We start from the raw sequence: 20,740 nt of genomic DNA, 5'->3' as shown, positions 1-20,740 counted from the left end.
GAAGACGACAGAAGAGTTCAGCATTGCTGCATGCACAGAATTCATTGAGGTGTTGACAGAGGGGTACGAAGGTGAGGCCTCTGCTGAGGATAGAGCACTCCACCTCTGAGAGGGGAAGATAAAAACCAGGCAAGGGTCAGAGTGGGAGTCAGTGTGGTGAAGGGTGTTTTTTTTGGGGGGGGGAGGGAGAGAGAGAGAGAGAGAAGGTAGCCTGAGGGAAAGGAGGCAGAGAAAGAGATAGATGTTTAGAGGGTAGGGGGAGAGGGGTATTAACAAGGGCAGTTATTGACCATCACCAAGTTAACTGCAGAACAACCTTCCGAACTAACTTCAGTTTCCTGCTAAAGAAACATTTAATGCTGTGTAGCAAGTTCCAGAAATATAAAACTATCGACAAAAGAATAGTCATAGATTGTCAAGGTATATAGTGCACCTGTTGCTTGCATTTTTATTAAATATCAATGTTTAGGAGATGATAAATGAACAGCCCCAGGGCCATTTGTATATGGGACCCAAGAACAGAATTCTTTTCACGAGTGATACACAATTCATGTTTGTTAATGCTGATGGATGAGGTGCCAAATTATTTTCCTGGAAGGGTCAACATACCAATCCAAATGAAGAGTGTTAACCACCTGAGCCACACCCTGCAAGTCACACATGTTCTAACCACAAAGAATAGGCAAGTTTTGAAATGCACAGATGTTAATTTGCATATGTATGTGTATTACTTATTTCCCATACGAGACCAGCTATGGCATCAACATTAAGAGTATCAATGCATCAGACAAAGTCTTTCTTCTTTCTTTGGCTTGGCTTCGCGGACGAAGATTTATGGAGGGGGTAAAAAGTCCACGTCAGCTGCAGGCTCGTTTGTGGCTGACCAGTCCGATGCGGGACAGGCAGACACGATTGCAGCGGTTGCAAGGGAAAATTGGTTGGTTGGGGTTGGGTGTTGGGTTTTTCCTCCTTTGCCTTTTGTCAGTGAGGTGGGCTCTGCGGTCTTCTTCAAAGGAGGCTGCTGCCCGCCAAACTGTGAGGCGCCAAGATGCACGGTTTGAGGCGTTATCAGCCCACTGGCGGTGGTCAATGTGGCAGGCACCAAGAGATTTCTTTAGGCAGTCCTTGTACCTTTTCTTTGGTGCACCTCTGTCACGGTGGCCAGTGGAGAGCTCGCCATATAATACGATCTTGGGAAGGCGATGGTCCTCCATTCTGGAGACGTGACCCATCCAGCGCAGCTGGATCTTCAGCAGCGTGGACTCGATGCTGTCGACCTCTGCCATCTCGAGTACCTCGACGTTAGGGGTGTGAGCGCTCCAATGGATGTTGAGGATGGAGCGGAGACAACGCTGGTGGAAGCGTTCTAGGAGCCGTAGGTGGTGCCGGTAGAGGACCCATGATTCGGAGCCGAACAGGAGTGTGGGTATGACAACGGCTCTGTATACGCTTATCTTTGTGAGGTTTTTCAGTTGGTTGTTTTTCCAGACTCTTTTGTGTAGTCTTCCAAAGGCGCTATTTGCCTTGGCGAGTCTGTTGTCTATCTCATTGTCGATCCTTGCATCTGATGAAATGGTGCAGCCGAGATAGGTAAACTGGTTGACCGTTTTGAGTTTTGTGTGCCCGATGGAGATGTGGGGGGGCTGGTAGTCATGGTGGGGAGCTGGCTGATGGAGGACCTCAGTTTTCTTCAGGCTGACTTCCAGGCCAAACATTTTGGCAGTTCCAGATAGAAAGCATGCAGTTAGTTGAACAAGGGCTGTTGTCACTGTCCAAACCCACATTAGCTGCAGGGTCAGGGGAAGTTGAACAGAATTTTCCCCCATAATTTCAACAGAAATATTAACATTCATTAATTGCTGGATCCAAATCATGGAATCAGTGCCCCAAAATCATTAGGGGAGAATATTCATAAAGACTGCAGTTGAAGTCAATGGCCAAAAATAAATGTTAGCCTTGCCAGCAAAACCTATATACTTCTTAACCCCACCATGCCCAAAAATTTCCTTCCTTGCCTGTAGTTTTGACAACTATTAGTCCAAAACAGGAATCTAACAAACACAAATTTTAATCATAAAAAGAGCCCGTCACAATTCATAAGTAGGGCTGGATCAGTACAATAAAGAGATCATCAAGCCAGTGAGAAGGAGCTCTAATGCTCAAAATGAGTAGATTAATGGCCATTTAAAAACAAAAATGTTCAGACACACTTTGGTCATATGAAAAAAAAATTAAAGCATGAGGTGGTGGGGAAAAAGGGATTTGCAAGCATGATTCCAGAACAGATGCTGCAAGACCCTGAACTATAATCCAATTAAAAGGGGGGGATAGCAACTTAAATCGAACTTGAGAACAAAGCCAATCAAATACCTTCATGCCTGTCCTTCCATTCTGTAACAATACAACCAACTTTTCATCTCAGTGATTTTTTTTGTTGCATTAACCGAGTTTCTCTGGATTTTGCAATAATGTTGATGATCTCCAACTTAAATATATTCAGTGAACGAGTCTCCACAGCCTTTGAGGCTCAAGGGACAACAAATTCTCAAGGGGCAGTAATTTCTCCTCCTCTACCCAGAATAGCCAATACCTTCATGACCCCAAGTTCTAGAACCACCCCCCCACCCCGTCAGAGAAAATGTTCCAGTGCTTCTCAACCTTTTTCTTTCCACTCACATATCAGCCTTAAGACTACCTGGATGCATCCCCGATCCAAACACTGGCACCTCCTGGACTACATCCTGGTGCGAGAAAGTGACAAACGAGATGTGCTCCACAACAGGGTCATGCCCAGCGCGGATAGCCACACTGACCACCGGCTGGTTCGCTGCAAGCTCAACCTTCACTTCAAGCCAAAGCCCAGGAACAGTAAAGCCCCCAGAAAGAGGTTCAATGTTGGAAACCTGCAGTCAGACGAAGCGAGAGGAAACTTCCAGGCAAATCTCAAAGCAAAGCTTGATGATGCAACCCGCCTCACGGACCCGTCCCCTGAAACCCTCTGGGATCAGTTGAAGACTACCATACTGCAATCCACTGAAGAGGTACTGGGCTTCTCCTCCAGGAAAAACAAGGACTGGTTCGACGAAAACAGCCAGGAAATCCAGGAGCTGCTGGCAAAGAAGCGAGCTGCCCACCAGGCTCACCTTACAAAGCCATCCTGTCCAGAGAAGAAACAAACCTTCCGTCGCGCATGCAGCCATCTTCAGCGCAAACTCCGGGAGATCCAAAATGAGTGGTGGACTAGCCTCGCCAAATGAACCCAGCTCAGCGCGGACATTGGAGACTTCAGGGGTTTCTACGAGGCTCTAAAGGCTGTGTACGGCCCCTCACCCCAAGTCTAAAGCCCGCTGCGCAGCTCAGACAGCAAAGTCCTCCTCAGCGACAAGATCTCCATCCTCAACCGATGGGCAGAATACTTCCAATCTCTTTTCAGTGCCAACCGCTCAGTCCAAGATTCCGCCCTGCTCCAGCTCCCTCAACAGCCCCTAAGGCTAGAGCTGGATGAGGTCCTCACCCAGGATGAGACATATAAGGCAATCGAACAACTGAAAAGTGGCAAAGCAGCAGGTATGGATGGAATCCCCCCAGAAGTCTGGAAGGCTGGCAGCAAAACTCTGCATGCCAAATTGCATGAGTTTTTCAAGCTTTGTTGGGACCAAGGAAAACTGCCTCAGGACCTTCGTGATGCCACCATCATCACCCTGTACAAATACAAAGGCGAGAAATCAGACTGCTCAAACTACAGGGGAATCACGCTGCTCTCCATTGCAGACAAAATCTTCGCTAGGATTCTACTAAATAGAATAATACCTAGTGTCGCCGAGAATATTCTCCCAGAATCACAGTGCGGCTTTCGCGCAAACAGAGGAACTACTGACATGGTCTTTGCCCTCAGACAGCTCCAAGAAAAGTGCAGAGAACAAAACAAAGGACTCTACATCACCTTTGTTGACCTTACCAAAGCCTTCGACACCGTGAGCAGGAAAGGGCTTTGGCAAATACTAGAGCGCATCGGATGTCCCCCAAAGTTCCTCAACATGATTATCCAACTGCACGAAAACCAACAAGGTCGGGTCAGATACAGCAATGAGCTCTCTGAACCCTTCTCCATTAACAACAGCGTGAAGCAAGGCTGTGTTCTCGCACCAACCCTCTTTTCAATCTTCTTCAGCATGATGCTGAACCAAGCCATGAAAGACCCCAACAGTGAAGACGCTGTTTACATCCGGTACTGCACGGATGGCAGTCTCTTCAATCTGAGGCGCCTGCAAGCTCAGACCAAGACACAAGAGAAACTTGTCCGTGAACTATTCTTTGCAGACGATGCCGCTTTAGTTGCCCATTCAGAGCCAGCTCTTCAGCGCTTGACGTCCTGCTTTGCGGAAACTGCCAAAATGTTTGGCCTGGAAGTCAGCCTGAAGAAAACTGAGGTCTTCCATCAGCCAGCTCCCCACCATGACTACCAGCCCCCCCACATCTCCATCGGGCACACAAAACTCAAAACGGTCAACCAGTTTACCTATCTCGGCTGCACCATTTCATCCGATGCAAGGATCGACAATGAGATAGACAACAGACTCGCCAAGGCAAATAGCGCCTTTGGAAGACTACACAAAAGAGTCTGGAAAAACAACCAACTGGAAAAACCTCACAAAGATAAGCGTATACAGAGCCGTTGTCATACCCACACTCCTGTTCAGCTCCGAATCATGGGACCTCTACCGGCATCTCCTACGGCTCCTAGAACGCTTCCACCAGCGTTGTCTCCGCTCCATCCTCAACATCCATTGGAGCGCTTTCATCCCTAACGTCGAAGTACTCAAGATGGCAGAGGTCGACAGCATCGAGTCCACGCTGCTGAAGATCCAGCTGCGCTGGGTGGGTCATGTCTCCAGAATGGAGGACCATCGCCTTCCCAAGATAGTGTTATATGGCGAGCTCTCCACTGGCCACCGTGACAGAGGTTCACCAAAGAAGAGGTACAAGGACTGCCTAAAGAAATCTCTTGGTGCCTGCCACATTGACCACCGCCAGTGGGCTGATATCGCCTCAAACCGTGCATCTTGGCGCCTCACAGTTTGGCGGGCAGCAACCTCCTTTGAAGAAGACCGCAGAGCCCACCTCACTGACAAAAGGCAAAGGAGGAAAAACCCAACACCCAACCCCAACCAACCAATTTTCCCCTGCAGCCGCTGCAACCGTGTCTGCCTGTCCCACATCGGACTTGTCAGCCACAAACGAGCCTGCAGCTGACGTGGACTTTTACCCCCTCCATAAATCTTCGTCCGCGAAGCCAAGCCAAAGAAGAAGACATATCACTTAAGTAATCCCTATGCCATAAGTGCTCTGTGATTAGTAAGGGATTTCTTAAGGTGGTATGGAGGCAGAAAGGGAAGAAAGAGTGAGAATCACTGCTCTAGACCCAATTGTTTCTGAAATATTTTGCTTGAGAAAAATTGTCATTGGCCCATTTCTTTGAAGTTATGAAACCATGCACATAATGAGTCAATTAAGTACAATTAAAACAGTGGTTTTTAACCTTTTTTCCCCCACTCACATACCACCTTAAGCAACCCCTTACTAATCACAGAGCACCTATGGCATAGGGATTACTTAAGTGGTATGTGAGTGGAAAGAAAAAGGTTTAGAACCACTGAGTTGCACCTTTCCAGTAATGAAACTATGAAGCAGTCAAGTTAAAAAGAGCAATTGTGAAAACTTCATAAAGTGGTTATTCTTTTTTTGTTTAGAAAGTTTGTTCTCAGGTATTAGAATCACTCGTTAATTTAACCCAAAACTAATTTCATCTGTGGCCAGTTCGGAGTCCATAATTTGTAGTTATGGAGTCACAGGCTATTTCAGTGCATTTACTTGCATCAAGAAAATGAAAATTACTTTCCCTGTTTCATTTACTTGCACTTAAATTAATCTGCTGCCCCAGATTTGTGCTCCTACTCCTGATTCATGAGCCAAGTCCAATAATTTAAGTAAATACATCAAAACTCATGATATCCAGTGCCCATCTCCCTCTTAGCACCCCCCAACACCCTCCCCTCCCCCCCCCAAATTAAAGTGATCTACCAGGATCGTTGTCTGAAAAGGGCATGCAAATCATTGAGAACCTCTTCCTCCCTGGAAACAGCATCTTTCAGCGGCTCCCACTGGGGAGTATCAGAACCAGCACCACCAGGCTGAGGAACAGCTTTTTCCCCACGGACAGTGAGAATGCTGAACAATCAAAGGAACTGCTCATACTAACATCCAAGACATTCATCTGTACAAATCCATTTTCTTTAATATATAAATAATTGTCTTGCATATGTATTGGGTGTCTGGATGTTTTACCCTAGGACCAGAGAATGCTGTTTTGCCACAATCAGATGACAAACTTGACTATGGAGATTAGTGGATGTTGGATAAGTGTATTTGCTAGTTGCTTCTATCAGATCACCCCTCAGCATTTTATGCTCCAGGGAAAACCCAAGTTTATTCAACCTCTCTCTATCAACTCATACCCACTAAACCAGGGAATATCCTGGTAAACTTTTGTACCCGTTTGGAAGCCCTCACATCCATCCTGCAATGCGGTGACCAGAATTGCATACAGTAACTGCGCCGTTCAGCCAGCTCTGAGACGGATTCTCATCCTCCCCTGCAAGTGCCATAAAATCCCTGATTACATTTGGGAATAAACTAGTGACTGGTGGATGGAAATTCATGTTATCAGATGATTCATCACATTAGCATGGGAATAGAGAGTGGAATTTTCTTTTCCCAAAGAATGCAATTCAAAGCATATAGCAGGCCATATGGCTCCTCAAACGTGCTGGCAAGTAATTTTGAAGACAAGTTGCCTCAAGTTCTCCTGACTATCCAATCCCTCAGCACCAAGTTAACACCCTTGAATAAAGTTCAATGTAATGATTAAACACAAGCACCCCGGATTAAAATTACAAAACCAATGTACTGATCTAAAAAGGTTCAACATTCCAAATGGCCAATGCCTCCATCCTTACAAAGTCCTACACCCTGCAGCTCGAGAAGTCGCCTTTCCACATACTCTCAAATCACTCAAACTGGTGTCCATTTCTCCAAATTCATTTTGTATCAACCGAATTGATACTCCAACCCCATATTAATTCTCACCATCCAATGCAGCACTGGCCCCAAGTATATCCTAGAGAAAAAGCACTGTACACTCTCAAGATTTACTTTATCATCTTGCACGGATAGCCAACATGTTATTTGACTTTCTGTATGATTATTATCTACACAAACTTCCAGTATTACATGATCCAAAACTCTGCTTGAAATATTGGTACAAATAGAAAGTCACATTTGCCACACCTTCCCTGCTAATTTTGTGCCTGCTTGCCTCTCTCTTCCCCCCCCTCCCGACCCCCACCCCCACCATGCCCTGAGAGTTTTTAATCAATCCTTACTCACACTCATCTTACATTCCCTCCTAGATTTGGTTTTGCACAGGTGAGCCACCTTGGAAATAAAGTCAACAATAATTAATCCATTCATTCAAACTTACAAAGGAAATAATTAGCGCCCAAATTTTAAAATTTGTCTGACCTGGCTGTTGACAAAATCTTCATGACTATTCATCACGTCCCAGCTACCTTTGAGAGCACCACGACTCAGGAGATAGAGTTAGTGCAATTTCAGAACCAGCATCAAATAGTATGTACAATCTCTTCAAACCAACATGTGAGCAACACAAGTGAACAAACAACTGAGACTAATGGTGAAAGGTGCATTAATTACCTTTCCTCAATGTACAGAAAATGTATGGCTAGACGTCAAATGGATTTGAAGCAGCAATCAGAAAAGCTTTCTAACACTCTTCACACCGCCAGCCAAGCGGTGACTCTACTTAGACCCAATGAAATTCCCGGGAATTCAGGACCTCCCAGGCTTTTCACACTGCAGTCCAAATTCGCAGGAGTTTGCCCTTCCCCGACAATTTAGGGGGTTTACTGCCTCTCTCCCCCCCCCCCCCCCCCCACCAACCGATGATGCGTTATGCAGTCAAGAGTAAGAGCAAGTTCCCCAACCCCCTCCTTTTGGTCATCTGCCTGCTCTTTCCCCTCCAACCATCCACTCCCTACCCCACCAACCCCCCCCACCCCCACACTTCAGGCCCACTTCAGCATGTCACAATGGTTGCACAATACAGGATGAATTGCTGACTGTTTCCCATAATCCCTCACTGCTCTGGAAATACAGAGCAGTTCAAGCTGCTTGAGGGATTATGATTAACGAGGACAGGGATTCATCCCACATTGTACTGGTGTCACGATGTGCCGAAGCAGCCCGCTGTCATCAGGAGGGAGGAATCTTTTAATTTTAATCACCTACATGATGCAGCATGCAACCACTGATGTCATGAGGCTTCCTCCGCTTGGCTATTTCACATTGGAGGGAGAGCGTGGTCTGGGAAAATCACTCGCTTAAAATTCACAGGATGACCTCGTCACAGCGCAAGTTCACGGGAGGGTTCCCAGGAATTTTCATTTTACACTGCAGTGTCCAGATGTACAGCACAATGGGTTGGCCTTTGTGATTATGACAAATATCTGCATATTTTCCCTTTGATGAAAAATAAACCTACTTGGATACAAAACCCATTTTTGCATTCAACTACCAACAAGTTGCTGCCAATCTAACCCTCCACATAATCAAACTCCATGAATACGCTTTAAACTTATTAGCTAGTTACACTGCAAAACCCAATGATATAGGCAACATTATATTTGAGTTTCTAAGAGAGCCATGCCATTTTACTTCACTTATTTGGGTTCAAATTAGTTTCTAATTACTTACAACTTTATGGATTTTAAAACATCCACTGTTGCCAGGAAAATAAAGGTGATTAAAGCTTAACTAGCTAGAACTACGCATTTCCTGTCCTAATGTTGCAAACATGGGCCAATATTTTGCAGACAGAGGTATCCTCAAAGCAAGCCAAAAGGCTACAACTTAAAATCAAACTTCCTCGACTCCACACAATTCACAAGTGCTCTGGCAGGTTGACAAAGGGCAAAACTATTTTTGCTGCACCCTCCCTCCACAATAAATCAGAGCAATGCTCACAAAATAATTTTTTTTTTTAATATATAAATTAACAGACCACGGAAGATTTTGTGACAAGTAGCCAGAAGATTATTGAAGGTTTGCTGGAGGAACTCAAGATGGTTAGTCAGATATGGACATTGTATCAGGTGTGAACCCTTTAGCAAGACTAATATAATTGCATAAGCCCCTTTCACACTTGAAAAAGCAGTCCCAGGAATCAGCCTAAAAAGGATCTAGTGTGAAATGAATCACACAAGATGATGTCATCTCACGCCAAGGATAAACTGCCTCTACCCCTAGTGTACACAGAGAAACCCCTCCATGAGTTCTCCATGCATACAGCCCTTTCCCTGCTGCGCAGAATTCTGGGAGGGCAGACACTTTTCCCCACAGTATAAAATGTGGATGATAGCACTACCAACTTTCCCCACCCTGTTTAAAAGTTGTCTGCTATTTGCTATTTAGTGCTAGCATTTTCCCCACAGCCCCTTACAGATGTTGGGCTAAAGGGCTCATATTGTGCTGTACATAAAGCTTAATTATGTTATAATTATGCATGATTCATTTTATTCAAATACAAGATCATAATACATTGATCAAGATTGAGGGCAGATCCACCACCATTCAATATGTCACCAGTAGAAGGTAGAACTGTTCTAACCTTAGGGATGGGTCCTTGCAAGTGTGAACATGACCACTCTTAACTGGGACACTGGACAAGTGTAAACAGCAAAAATGCCATTCCATCCCGGAACACGAATAGCTGATTTAGTGGGACGCAAGTGTAAAAGAGGCTATATATTAGATGCAAGCTGGGAGTGGGTCCCCAGTGGTGATAGAGTAGCAACACACCAAACAGATGGTAAATTTTACTTCCTTCCCAGTGCTTCATTCCAAAATGTTAAATGTTAGATTTGAGTTTCTTTATTTTGTCAAATTAAAGTCAACCCTTCAGACAGAAAGTCTGCCTGTACAGGATTAGACTATTTAATTAGTGCCTCGACAGATTGCTTGCACACATATTACCATGCCTAACACTTTTCAAAAGCACTTGCAACTGGCTTCTGATGCACTATTACTGTCATGCAATCCATCTGCCCCAATGAGCTTGATGTTAGGTAATGATCTCATTAACATTTGATAAATGGAATATGGAGGTGCCAACACTCAGAACAGGAAAAAACTCCAGAGGCACCACAAGAGGCGGTGTCTTAAGGCTTGAATTTTGTTTGTGGTTTATGCTCCATTTGTTGAAGATATAGATTTTGTTGTAGATGTGTTTTTATTTGGATATCTGAATTTTAACATAATGATTGGGGATATTTAAATGTGGTATTGGAGCTTTTATTAGATCTTGAATCTATTCAAGATTAAAAGGGAAAAATGGTGGAAGAGTACTAAAATTGAATTGTACAATGCTTAATGAGGTTTGAATTTTGTTTTAAGATGGTGGTTTATGTGACTAATATGATGATAGATGTGAACTTAGTTGATATTTGGTGAATGTTTATCTCTATAGAGAAAGTTTTTTTTTTCATTTTTTTTCATGCTACAATTTTTTTTAAGAATTGATTATTGTTTAAGAATTTTTGATAGATAATGTTACTAACTTTACTAATTTTTTATATTAAGTTTGAGTTAAATATATGTTTCATTTTAACCCTGTTTGTTAAATATATGCATTTAAGTTTGATTTAAATATGTTTTTTAAGTCTGATATTTTACTATTAATTACTTTTCTTTTTGTTAGTATTTTAAAATCGGTTATGTTTTTGTTTTTTTTGTAAGTGGGTTTTTTTTTCCTCATATATTAACTTTATTAATTCTTCACTCTTTATTTTGGGGGGAAGGGAGGGTTGGACTAATTTGAGTTGGGTTATTAATGTGTAATAATTATTGGGGAGGGTATAGTTTATTTAGATTACTGATACTGTATTGTAATTTTATTATTTTATTCTTCATTTTTTTTAATGTAATCCTATATGTTATTCATGTTATAAAATCTTAAATAAAGTTTTTAAAAAAAAAAGAGGCGGTGTCTTAAGAAAATAGCCTCCATCCTCAAGGACCATCCAGACTATGCCCCCTTCATTCTGCTACCACTGGGAAAAGGTACAGGAGCCTGAAGACTAGCACTCAGTTGCACAAGTTCAGCTTCTTCCCCTAAATGAACAATGAACCACAGACACTGCCCAACTTTGACTTTCTCTTGCTTTTTTTTTAAAAAAAGATGGTTTATTTAAACGTTTACACTGTTATGCTGCCACAAAACAACAAATGTTGTCACCTGTGCATGACAAATTCTGATTCAGATACACTGAAATTTGCAAACTTTACTCTTGGCCTCTAAAGACTCCTGCAGGCACTTTCCCAGCACTTTTTAAAAAGAAATATCAGATTCCTAATATCCTTGTGAGCTTTCCTTTCTTCCTGGTCTGATCGACAATGTTTAGTGCCACAGCCAGACATCCATAAACCCTGTTTCCTCAGAAGGAGAATGGAAATTCAGCATGGAATGGGAAGTACTGTTCAGCAGCAGGCTCTATCACCACTGATTCTCTCCCACAGATTCTATCCCCTTTATTTATACACAACTTGTAACAATTTTTTAGTTATGTACCATAGAATGGATCCTTTCTGGATACAAAGCTCTGCTGAACGTCACAAGTTGCAGTGTTGCAAATTCAGCCCAGCCCTTCATATAAATGAATCTCCCCTCCATCTATACCATTCACTGCCTCAGACAAGCTATCTAAAAGGCATTTCCCACATCAGTCACGTTCTCTTTTCCCTTCTTCGATCAAGCAGAAGATGCACAAGCTTTAAAACATGAAATTAGATTCAACAAGTTTCTTTCCTGCTATTAAACACTTGGATGGACCTCTCAAAAGATGCTTATGCATTGCATGTCTATATCCTACATGTAACCTCCTCCAAAGAGAGACCAAACAATTGGAGGAAAAATAAAATGTAATTAAGCACCTTTGCTCAGCACATCTCAAGAGCCATCTTAATTCCACTTTCCATTTGCAGATATCTGTCCATGGTCTACTGTATTGCCAGGTTCAGACCACACAAAAATCAGGAGGGACACCACCTTGTAATCCATCTAGGCAATCGACATAGATTTCTATTCCTGGCAACCCCTCCCTTTTCTCCACACTTCCTCCCCCACCCCTTACTTTCCGTAATCTCAGGCCCCCATTCTCCTTTCTTTCTCTTTCCCCTCCCACCATCCCTGCCTGCCTACCTATCAACCATACCTTCCTTCCTCCAGCTTTCTACCCCCTTCCTCTTAGATTCATACACCCCCCCACCTCCCCCTCCCCCTCCCACCAATTTCTTCCCCTCCCCACGTTTGCCCATTATTTTTCATCTTAGGCTCTTGCCCCTCCCCCACCATTTGATTCAGGCACATGCCCTTTTTTGCTACTCCTGATAAAGAGTTTCAGCCTGAAACATTATCTAGTGCCTTTCATGGATGCTGCCTGACCTGCTGAGTTCCTTCAGCATTTTCTGTGTTGTTACACTACATTTAACAGCGTCTTCATTGTTGGGGTCTTTCATGGCTTGGTTCAGCATCATGCTGAAGAAGATTGAAAAGAGGGTTGGTGCGAGAGCACAGCCATGCTTCACGCCATTGTTAATGGAGAAGGGTTCAGAGAGCTCATTTCTGTATCTGACCCGACCTTGTTGGTTTTCGTGCAGTTGGATAATCATGTTGAGGAACTTTGGGGGACATCCGATGCGCTCTAGTATTTGCCAAAGCCCTTTCCTGCTCACGGTGTCGAAGGCTTTGGTGAGGTCAACAAAGGTGATGTAGAGTCCTTTGTTTTGTTCTCTGCACTTTTCTTGGAGCTGTCTGAGGGCAAAGACCATGTCAGTGGTTCCTCTGTTTGCGCGAAAGCCGCACTGTGATTCTGGGAGAATATTCTCGGCGACACTAGGTATTATTCTATTTAGTAGAATCCTAGCGAAGATTTTGCCTGCAATGGAGAGCAACGTGATTCCCCTGTAGTTTGAGCAGTCTGATTTCTCGCCTTTGTTTTTGTACAGGGTGATGATGGTGGCATCACGAAGATCCTGAGGCAGTTTACCTTGGTCCCAACAAAGCTTGAAAAACTCATGCAGTTTGGCATGCAGAGTTTTGCCGCCAGCCTTCCAGACTTCTGGGGGGATTCCATCCATACGGATGTTTACATCCGGTACCGCACGGATGGCAGTCTCTTCAATCTGAGGCGCCTGCAAGCTCACACCAAGACACAAGAGAAACTTGTCCGTGAACTACTCTTTGCAGATGATGCCGCTTTAGTTGCCCATTCAGAGCCAGCTCTTCAGCGCTTGACGTCCTGCTTTGCGGAAACTGCCAAAATGTTTGGCCTGGAAGTCAGCCTGAAGAAAACTGAGGTCCTCCATCAGCCAGCTCCCCACCACGACTACCAGCCCCCCCACATCTCCATCGGGCACACAAAACGGTCAACCAGTTTACCTATCTCGGCTGCACCATTTCATCAGATGCATGGATCGACAATGAGATAGACAACAGACTCGCCAAGGCAAATAGCGCCTTTGGAAGACTACACAAAAGAGTCTGGAAAAACAACCAACTGGAAAAACCTCACAAAGATAAGCGTATACAGAGCCGTTGTCATACCCACACTCCTGTTCAGCTCCGAATCATGGGACCTCTACCGGCATCTCCTACGGCTCCTAGAACGCTTCCACCAGCGTTGTCTCCGCTCCATCCTCAACATCCATTGGAGCGCTTACACCCCTAACGTCGAAGTACTCGAGATGGCAGAGGTCGACAGCATCGAGTCCACGCTGCTGAAGATCCAGCTGCGCTGGATGGGTCACGTCTCCAGAATGGAGGACCATCGCCTTCCCAAGATCGTGTTATATGGCGAGCTCTCCACTGGCCACCGTGACAGAGGTGCACCAAAGAAAAGGTACAAGGACTGCCTAAAGAAATCTCTTGGTGCCTGCCACATTGACCACCGCCAGTGGGCTGATAACGCCTCAAACCGTGCATCTTGGCGCCTCACAGTTTGGCGGGCAGCAACCTCCTTTGAAGAAGACCGCAGAGCCCACCTCACTGACAAAAGGCAAAGGAGGAAAAACCCAACACCCAACCCCAACCAACCAATTTTCCCTTGCAACCGCTGCAATCGTGTCTGCCTGTCCCGCATCGGACTTGTCAGCCACAAACGAGCCTGCAGCTGACGTGGACTTTTTACCCCCTCCATAAATCTTCGTCCGCGAAGCCAAGCCAAAGAAAGAAAAGAAAGACACTACATGCGTATAATTTTATTGTTGCACTACCTGCTGCCCTTGAGGGTCAACTTCCCTGGATAGAATGAAAAGCTTTATGACATCTTGGTACAAGTAAAAACTCAATTCAATAGAAAGTTCAGTGTTTCAACATACTAAACTGATAAATAACATTAATCACATTTTTAAAAAAAGGTGAAATCTGGGATACATCCAGTTAATAAAACAGAACATCTGGCAGAATATTGAGTTCTGCCGATCCCACAGGATGTCTACATGGAAGAGACTGGAAAATATGAAACATACTCAACATTATACAGTAATCACACCAAGGGCTATATACATATTTCGTTTAAAGCCTTACAGACAGACTTACACACAGCCCTTGTAGCATCAGAGCACAAGAGGAATCATTTGCCTCATGTCCACAGAAGCAATTTTGTCAAACTTAAGCTTTTCACAATCTGCTGGAACGCATGCAGTGGGAGAAAAAGAATGGTAGACTTTTCAAGCCAAAATCTTATCAGAATAGAGGAAAGTTAGCGCAGGAGTAATGTGGAGAACAGGCACAAAAGGACCCCTACACTGGATTGGACAACTCGGCAGAAGTGGAATACAACAGATGAAGCAAAATGCCAGATGCCATGGGGGCAAGGGGGGGGGGAGAAATGAGCACAAGAATCAAACATTGTAGGTGGAGGAAGAGGAGTCATACAGAGCAGTGAGAGATTAAAAAGAAAGGCTGTTAGTGCAACAATCTGATAATTAGGGAAGGTGTGAATGGCAATAGGTCACAAGAAATTCAGCGGGTCATAAAGCAGCCAAAGGCAGTCGATGTTTTGCATCGGAGCCATGAAATTGATGTGCAAAATCATTGAGGTCCCTTTTCTGCAAACATCTTTCCTGTTGAGAAAATAATACAGGAGAATCTGAGCCAGTGCCATCACATGCTGAGGAACTGCTCCTTCCCACAGGAAGTGAGAATGATGACCAAAGGAACTGCTCACACTAACCATCAGAGAATAATATTCATTAATCAATATTTATTATTTATTTGTTTAGATGAATACTGTTTGTCTATATGTGTGTGTCGTCTAATTGTACATCTGCATGTTTTGCACTGAGGACCAGAGGATGCTATCAAATCTGTTTGTACTGGTACAATCAGATGACAATAAACTGGACTTCATCGGGAACAGTGGAATCAAGAGACTAGATGGAACTGAAGAGAGCAGAAGAATCCAGTGGGGAACAAAAAAAAAGCAAAGGAGTACAAATGAGAGAAGGGGATCATCACCCCTGAAATTTGAAATTCTACAATCATACCATTGGGCTGCAGACTGCCCAGGCAGAATACAAGATGTTGTTCCTTCTCCACTGAATCGTCCGTAATTGTTCCTTCTCCACTAATCGTACCTCACTAGCAGTAGAAGTGGCCTAGGCCTGACAGGTCACGTGTGGGAATGGGAAGGAGAGCTAAAAGGGAATACAAGCAGGAAAAAAGGATGGTCATTGCAGATGGAATGCAGATTCTCTGCGAAACAGTCCCCAAGTCTCTGTTTAGTCTCACCAATTTGGAGACCAGAGGAAACATCAAATATAATAACTTGCCTCACCCACAGAAAATAGCATCCACACATTCCAAGATCCCAAATAAAATGCTCTCCAATTACAATCAAGCATCTACTCCAAATCCTTGAAGAATATTAAATTTCAGTAAAATCTCAATGGCTCAAGGTTAAATTCCTCACTTTACAGCAGTTTCATTTGTACATCCCCTTATTTCACTCAACTCCACAGCTTGGTCCTTTGAAGAGATAACAACTACATTTTAGTGAAAAGGTGCCCTTAAGATGAAAGATTTAATATCCTGTTTTCCCATTTTCCTACCAAAAGAAAAAACTGATTTTGTTCCTATCTGCCCATTCAACCAGGCTATGATCACTTTGCAATGTCATCTTCATACCTCACATTCCCACTTTGTATCACCAAACACATTCACCACTTAATGCTGAGCTGTAACAATTCTTTGGCTTGGCTTCGCGGACGAAGATTTATGGAGGGGGTAAAAGTCCACGTCAGCTGCAGGCTCGTTTGTGGCAGACAAGTCCGATGCGGGACAGGCAGACACGGTTGCAGCGGCTGCAGGGGAAAATTGGTTGGTTGGGGTTGGGTGTTGGGTTTTTTCTCCTTTGCCTTTTGTCAGTGAGGTGGGCTCTGCGGTCTTCTTCAAAGGAGGTTGCTGCCCGCCAAACTGTGAGGCGCCAAGATGCACGGTTTGTGGCGATATCAGCCCACTGGCGGTGGTCAATGTGGCAGGCACCAAGAGATTTCTTTAGGCAGTCCTTGTACCTTTGGTGCACCTCTGTCACGGTGGCCAGTGGAGAGCTCGCCATATAACACGATCTTGGGAAGGCGATGGTTCTCCATTCTGGAGACGTGACCCATCCAGCGCAGCTGGATCTTCAGCAGCATGGACTCGATGCTGTCGACCTCTGCCATCTCGAGTACTTCGACGTTAGGGATGAAAGCGCTCCAATGGATGTTGAGGATGGAGCGGAGACAACGCTGGTGGAAGCGTTCTAGGAGCCGTAGGTGATGCCGGTAGAGGACCCATGATTCGGAGCCGAACAGGAGTGTGGGTATGACAACGGCTCTGTATACACTCATCTTTGTGAGGTTTTTCAGTTGGTTGTTTTTCCAGACTCTTTTGTGTAGTCTTCCAAAGGCACTATTTGCCTTGGCGAGTCTGTTGTCTATCTCATTGTCGATCCTTGCATCTGATGAAATGGTGCAGCCGAGATAGGTAAACTGGTTGACCGTTTTGAGTTTTGTGTGCCCGATGGAGATGTGGGGGGGCTGGTAGTCATGGTGGGGAGCTGGCTGATGGAGGACCTCAGTTTTCTTCAGGCTGACTTCCAGGCCAAACATTTTGGCAGTTTCCGCAAAGCAGGACGTCTGTTTTCCCATTTTCCTACCAAAAGAGAAAACTGATTTTGTTCCTATCTGCCCATTCAACCAGGCTATGATCACTTTGCAATGTCATCTTCATACCTCACATTCCCACTTTGTTTCACCAAACACATTCACCACTTAATGCTGAGCTGTAACAATTAATCACAAGCTAAAAAGACATTCTGAAAATGTTTTGGTATTTTTTAAAAATTCTATCTTCAAGCAATATTTTACTCTAATCCAATGTTTATTTTAGGTAATAGCTCTGAATATCTGTACAAACTACACCAACCTGATTTCCAATCTGTACTTTATTAGTTGTTTATTTTTTATATAAAGTGCTGAATGCAGCTAATGATTTTCAAAGTATCCTAGTTACTACAGCCCTATGTTCCATCTTATTACACTGTACCAAGCTTTCCATTAATATAGAAACTAGTTTTCACTCCACCAATCCTTTCATCAGGAAATGTGCCATTTACTTGTCAAGGGAGGGACCAGGATGACATCTACCAAAATCATTTCTTCCAATAAATTTCCATTCCAACACCAAACAAGTTCCGAGATTCAACAATTGGTTTCCTTGCTACAGAAAGGATGTGGAATTGTTGGAAAGCTTCATTCAGATGCTATTAAGCTGTGTGAGCTATAGAGGAGCAGTGGTTCTCAACCTTTTCTTTCCACCCACATACCACTTTTAAATAATTCCTATGCCATTGGTGTGCTCTGTGATTAGTAAGGGATTGTTTAAGGTGGTATGAGAGTGGGAAGGGAAGGTTGAGAATCACTGCTCTAGACCCAATTGTTACTGAAATATTTTGCTTGAGGAAAATTATCATTGGTCCATTTCCTTTGGAGTTGTGAAACCCTGCACATAACGAGTCAATGAGGTACGATTAAAACAGTGGTTTTCAAACTTTTTCTTTCCGCCCACATACCACCTTAAACAATCCCTTACTAATCACAGAGCACCAATAGCAGAGGGAATATTTAAAGTGGTACACAAATGGAAAGAAAATAGTTGAGAACCACTGGGTTAGAGCAAAGATTAAAGGGAGATTCTAAATTTTACTATCTATTTATTATACACACACCTGATTGATCCAAACCCCCAGGTTTTCGAAAGTCTCCTGGGAAAAACCCACGCAGACACAGGGAGAATGTACAAACGGGATGGGATTTGAACCCTTGTCCTGATTTCTACACTAACCGTGCTGCCCACAGATAGGAGATTTTAGAGAAGTTTATAAAATAGATAAAGTGCTCAACCTTTTTCCTCCCCAGAGTTTAAAGAAAATGTCAAATGCTAGAGGGCTATCTTTTTATAGATGAAAGGAAACACTTAAAGGAGTCAAAAAATTTTTAGAGTAGTCGGTGCCTGGAACAGGTTTCAAGGAACATTGATGGAAGTAGGTGTTCCATCAGTTTCTACTCATTAATATGCTGGGAAAGGGGAGAGGGGGAGAATATTGATCCTGTGCAGGCAAAAAAAATTAATTTGGCATAGTGTTCTGCACAAACAGCATGGATTAGAACTAAACACCCTCCTGGAGGAACTTGGGCGAGTCAAGCAGCAGAAGGAGTAAAGCAATGGTTAATTTTGAACTAAACCCCTTTATCACATCTTGAAAAAGGTCCTCAGCTCAAAACATCATCCTTTCTTTTCCTCTAATGTTGCTTGACTGAGTTAATCCAGTAGGCTGGATTTGGTTTCACATTCCTGCATCTGTAGTCTCCTATGTCTCTAACAGGACATAAAGAGACTGTTCCTGTGCTGTACTGTTCGATGATACATATTCTAATTCAGCAGCTAATAAAGTTGGCAGTGCAATTGGAGAAAGCACCACCTGCCCAAAACAAAAAAAAACTGAGGACAAGGAACTTGTACATTCTCACTTTGTGTGGGTTTTCTTTCACATTTAGAAGACATGCAAAAGATAGCACATGAATTAGTCAAGTGGCTCTATTTGAGAGTAGCTTGCTCATGAGCCAGAAGGGTCTGTTACCATGCTGTATATCCAATATCAAAAATCAAGTGCACTAACTTGAGCAAACTTCTCGCATACTCAATCTTGTTCTCTGCTTAAAATTCAGAGTTTGAGATTGCCTCTTTTGGAGGATGACCTAAAGGACAACTGTGGCATGCCTTTCCGCATGGCAGTTGCCACAATCATCACCAAATATAGCTACAAATCTCAGAGGATTAGGGGCACAGCTCAATAACAGAAACACTATGGAATGGCTATATATAGAAGCAAGTGAAACTCTAAATTGAGATGACATTAAGACCAAAATAGATAAAGTAGAATAAAAGAACAAATCATGATTAAAAAATAACTATAAAAAGCAATCAAACAAGAATTTTTAATTTTATTTTCCATTTGCAACAACATATACAATATTTATCCATAAACAATAAAACTATGACAAGTTTTTAATTAATTGCAGTTCACATAATAATCTTAAACCATAACTAGGGAAGGTTGGTGGACGCAACAGGTAAAGTCATAGCAATAAAATCCATGTAGGGTTTCCAAATCTTTTTTTTCCCCCACTTGTTAAGTAAATTATACATTATTCTCTCTGATACAATTTAATAATTCCTTTTGTCTTCTATTCAATACCACAATATCACTAGATTTCCATGTTACAGCTATAGATTTATTTGCTATTGCTACACTTAAAAACTTCTTTTGATAAATATCTAACTTCAATTGGGAAAAATCTCCCAATAAAAATACTCTGCAATCCTTCAAAATTTGCATCTTCAAAACTCATCCCAATACTTGTATCCTTCCAAAACTCATCTAGCTTTTCATATTGCCAGACTGCATACAGGTAACATCCTACTTCTTCATTACATCCAAAACATTGATCAGAACTATTCAAATGAAGTGCATGTAATTTATATGGAGCATAATATAATTGAAGTAAAAAATTAAATTGCAACATTTGATATCTAACATTAATTGTATTAGTTACACTTTCATAACATATTTTGACGATACTTCTTGAATCTGTACATTTAAATTCTTTCCCCCCAAAAAAACAAAAATCTGGATTTAGATTTAAATAAATCCTTTTCCTGAATAGTCTTGTAATTTGATATACATGTATCGGTTATTGGATATTCAAATGGACTTTGTTCTGGGAATTTAAAATTCCTCCCTAACCATTTTTTTTAAATATGATTTTTGATTACAAGAAAAAAATAGTATTGTAGTATATTATACTTAATTTTCAATTGGTCAAAAGTTTTTAAAAATCCTTTTTTTTTTAAAATTCCACAATTCCTCCAAACATCAAAATAACAATTATTAACCGTAAAAGGAATTAAAGGATTTTGATTTAATATCATTTTAGTCAACTGATAATTCTTCATTTCTTTCTACATTTACTCCATTCCATACTTTAAGTATATACTTAAAAT

General features: G+C 42.7%; 1 protein-coding gene across 11 annotated transcripts in view; it reads right to left on the bottom strand.

Moving 5' to 3' along the window:
- LOC138761894 (myc box-dependent-interacting protein 1-like) overlaps nucleotides 1–20,740 on the bottom strand; it is a 190,970-nt gene that overhangs the window by 133,212 nt on the left and 37,018 nt on the right. For 4 of the 11 annotated variants that reach the window (XM_069934811.1, XM_069934818.1, XM_069934817.1 and 1 more), the window contains exon 1: nucleotides 7,774–8,010. The exons of 3 other annotated variants lie outside the window; for them this stretch is intronic. Coding sequence is in view for 3 of the 8 variants with exons in the window: in XM_069934810.1 (XP_069790911.1) it covers nucleotides 7,447–7,494; nucleotides 7,582–7,614 (81 nt within the window). In the remaining 5 variants the exon portion in view is untranslated. 4 more of the 11 variants (XM_069934810.1, XM_069934815.1, XM_069934819.1 and 1 more) reach the window with 4 other exon arrangements.

Source organism: Narcine bancroftii, chromosome 4 (genome assembly GCF_036971445.1).
Source record: "Narcine bancroftii isolate sNarBan1 chromosome 4, sNarBan1.hap1, whole genome shotgun sequence".
Taxonomy (NCBI): domain Eukaryota; kingdom Metazoa; phylum Chordata; class Chondrichthyes; order Torpediniformes; family Narcinidae; genus Narcine; species Narcine bancroftii.
The sequence above is the reverse complement of the archived record's forward strand: the minus strand, read 5'-3'. Positions and strand labels throughout refer to the sequence as shown.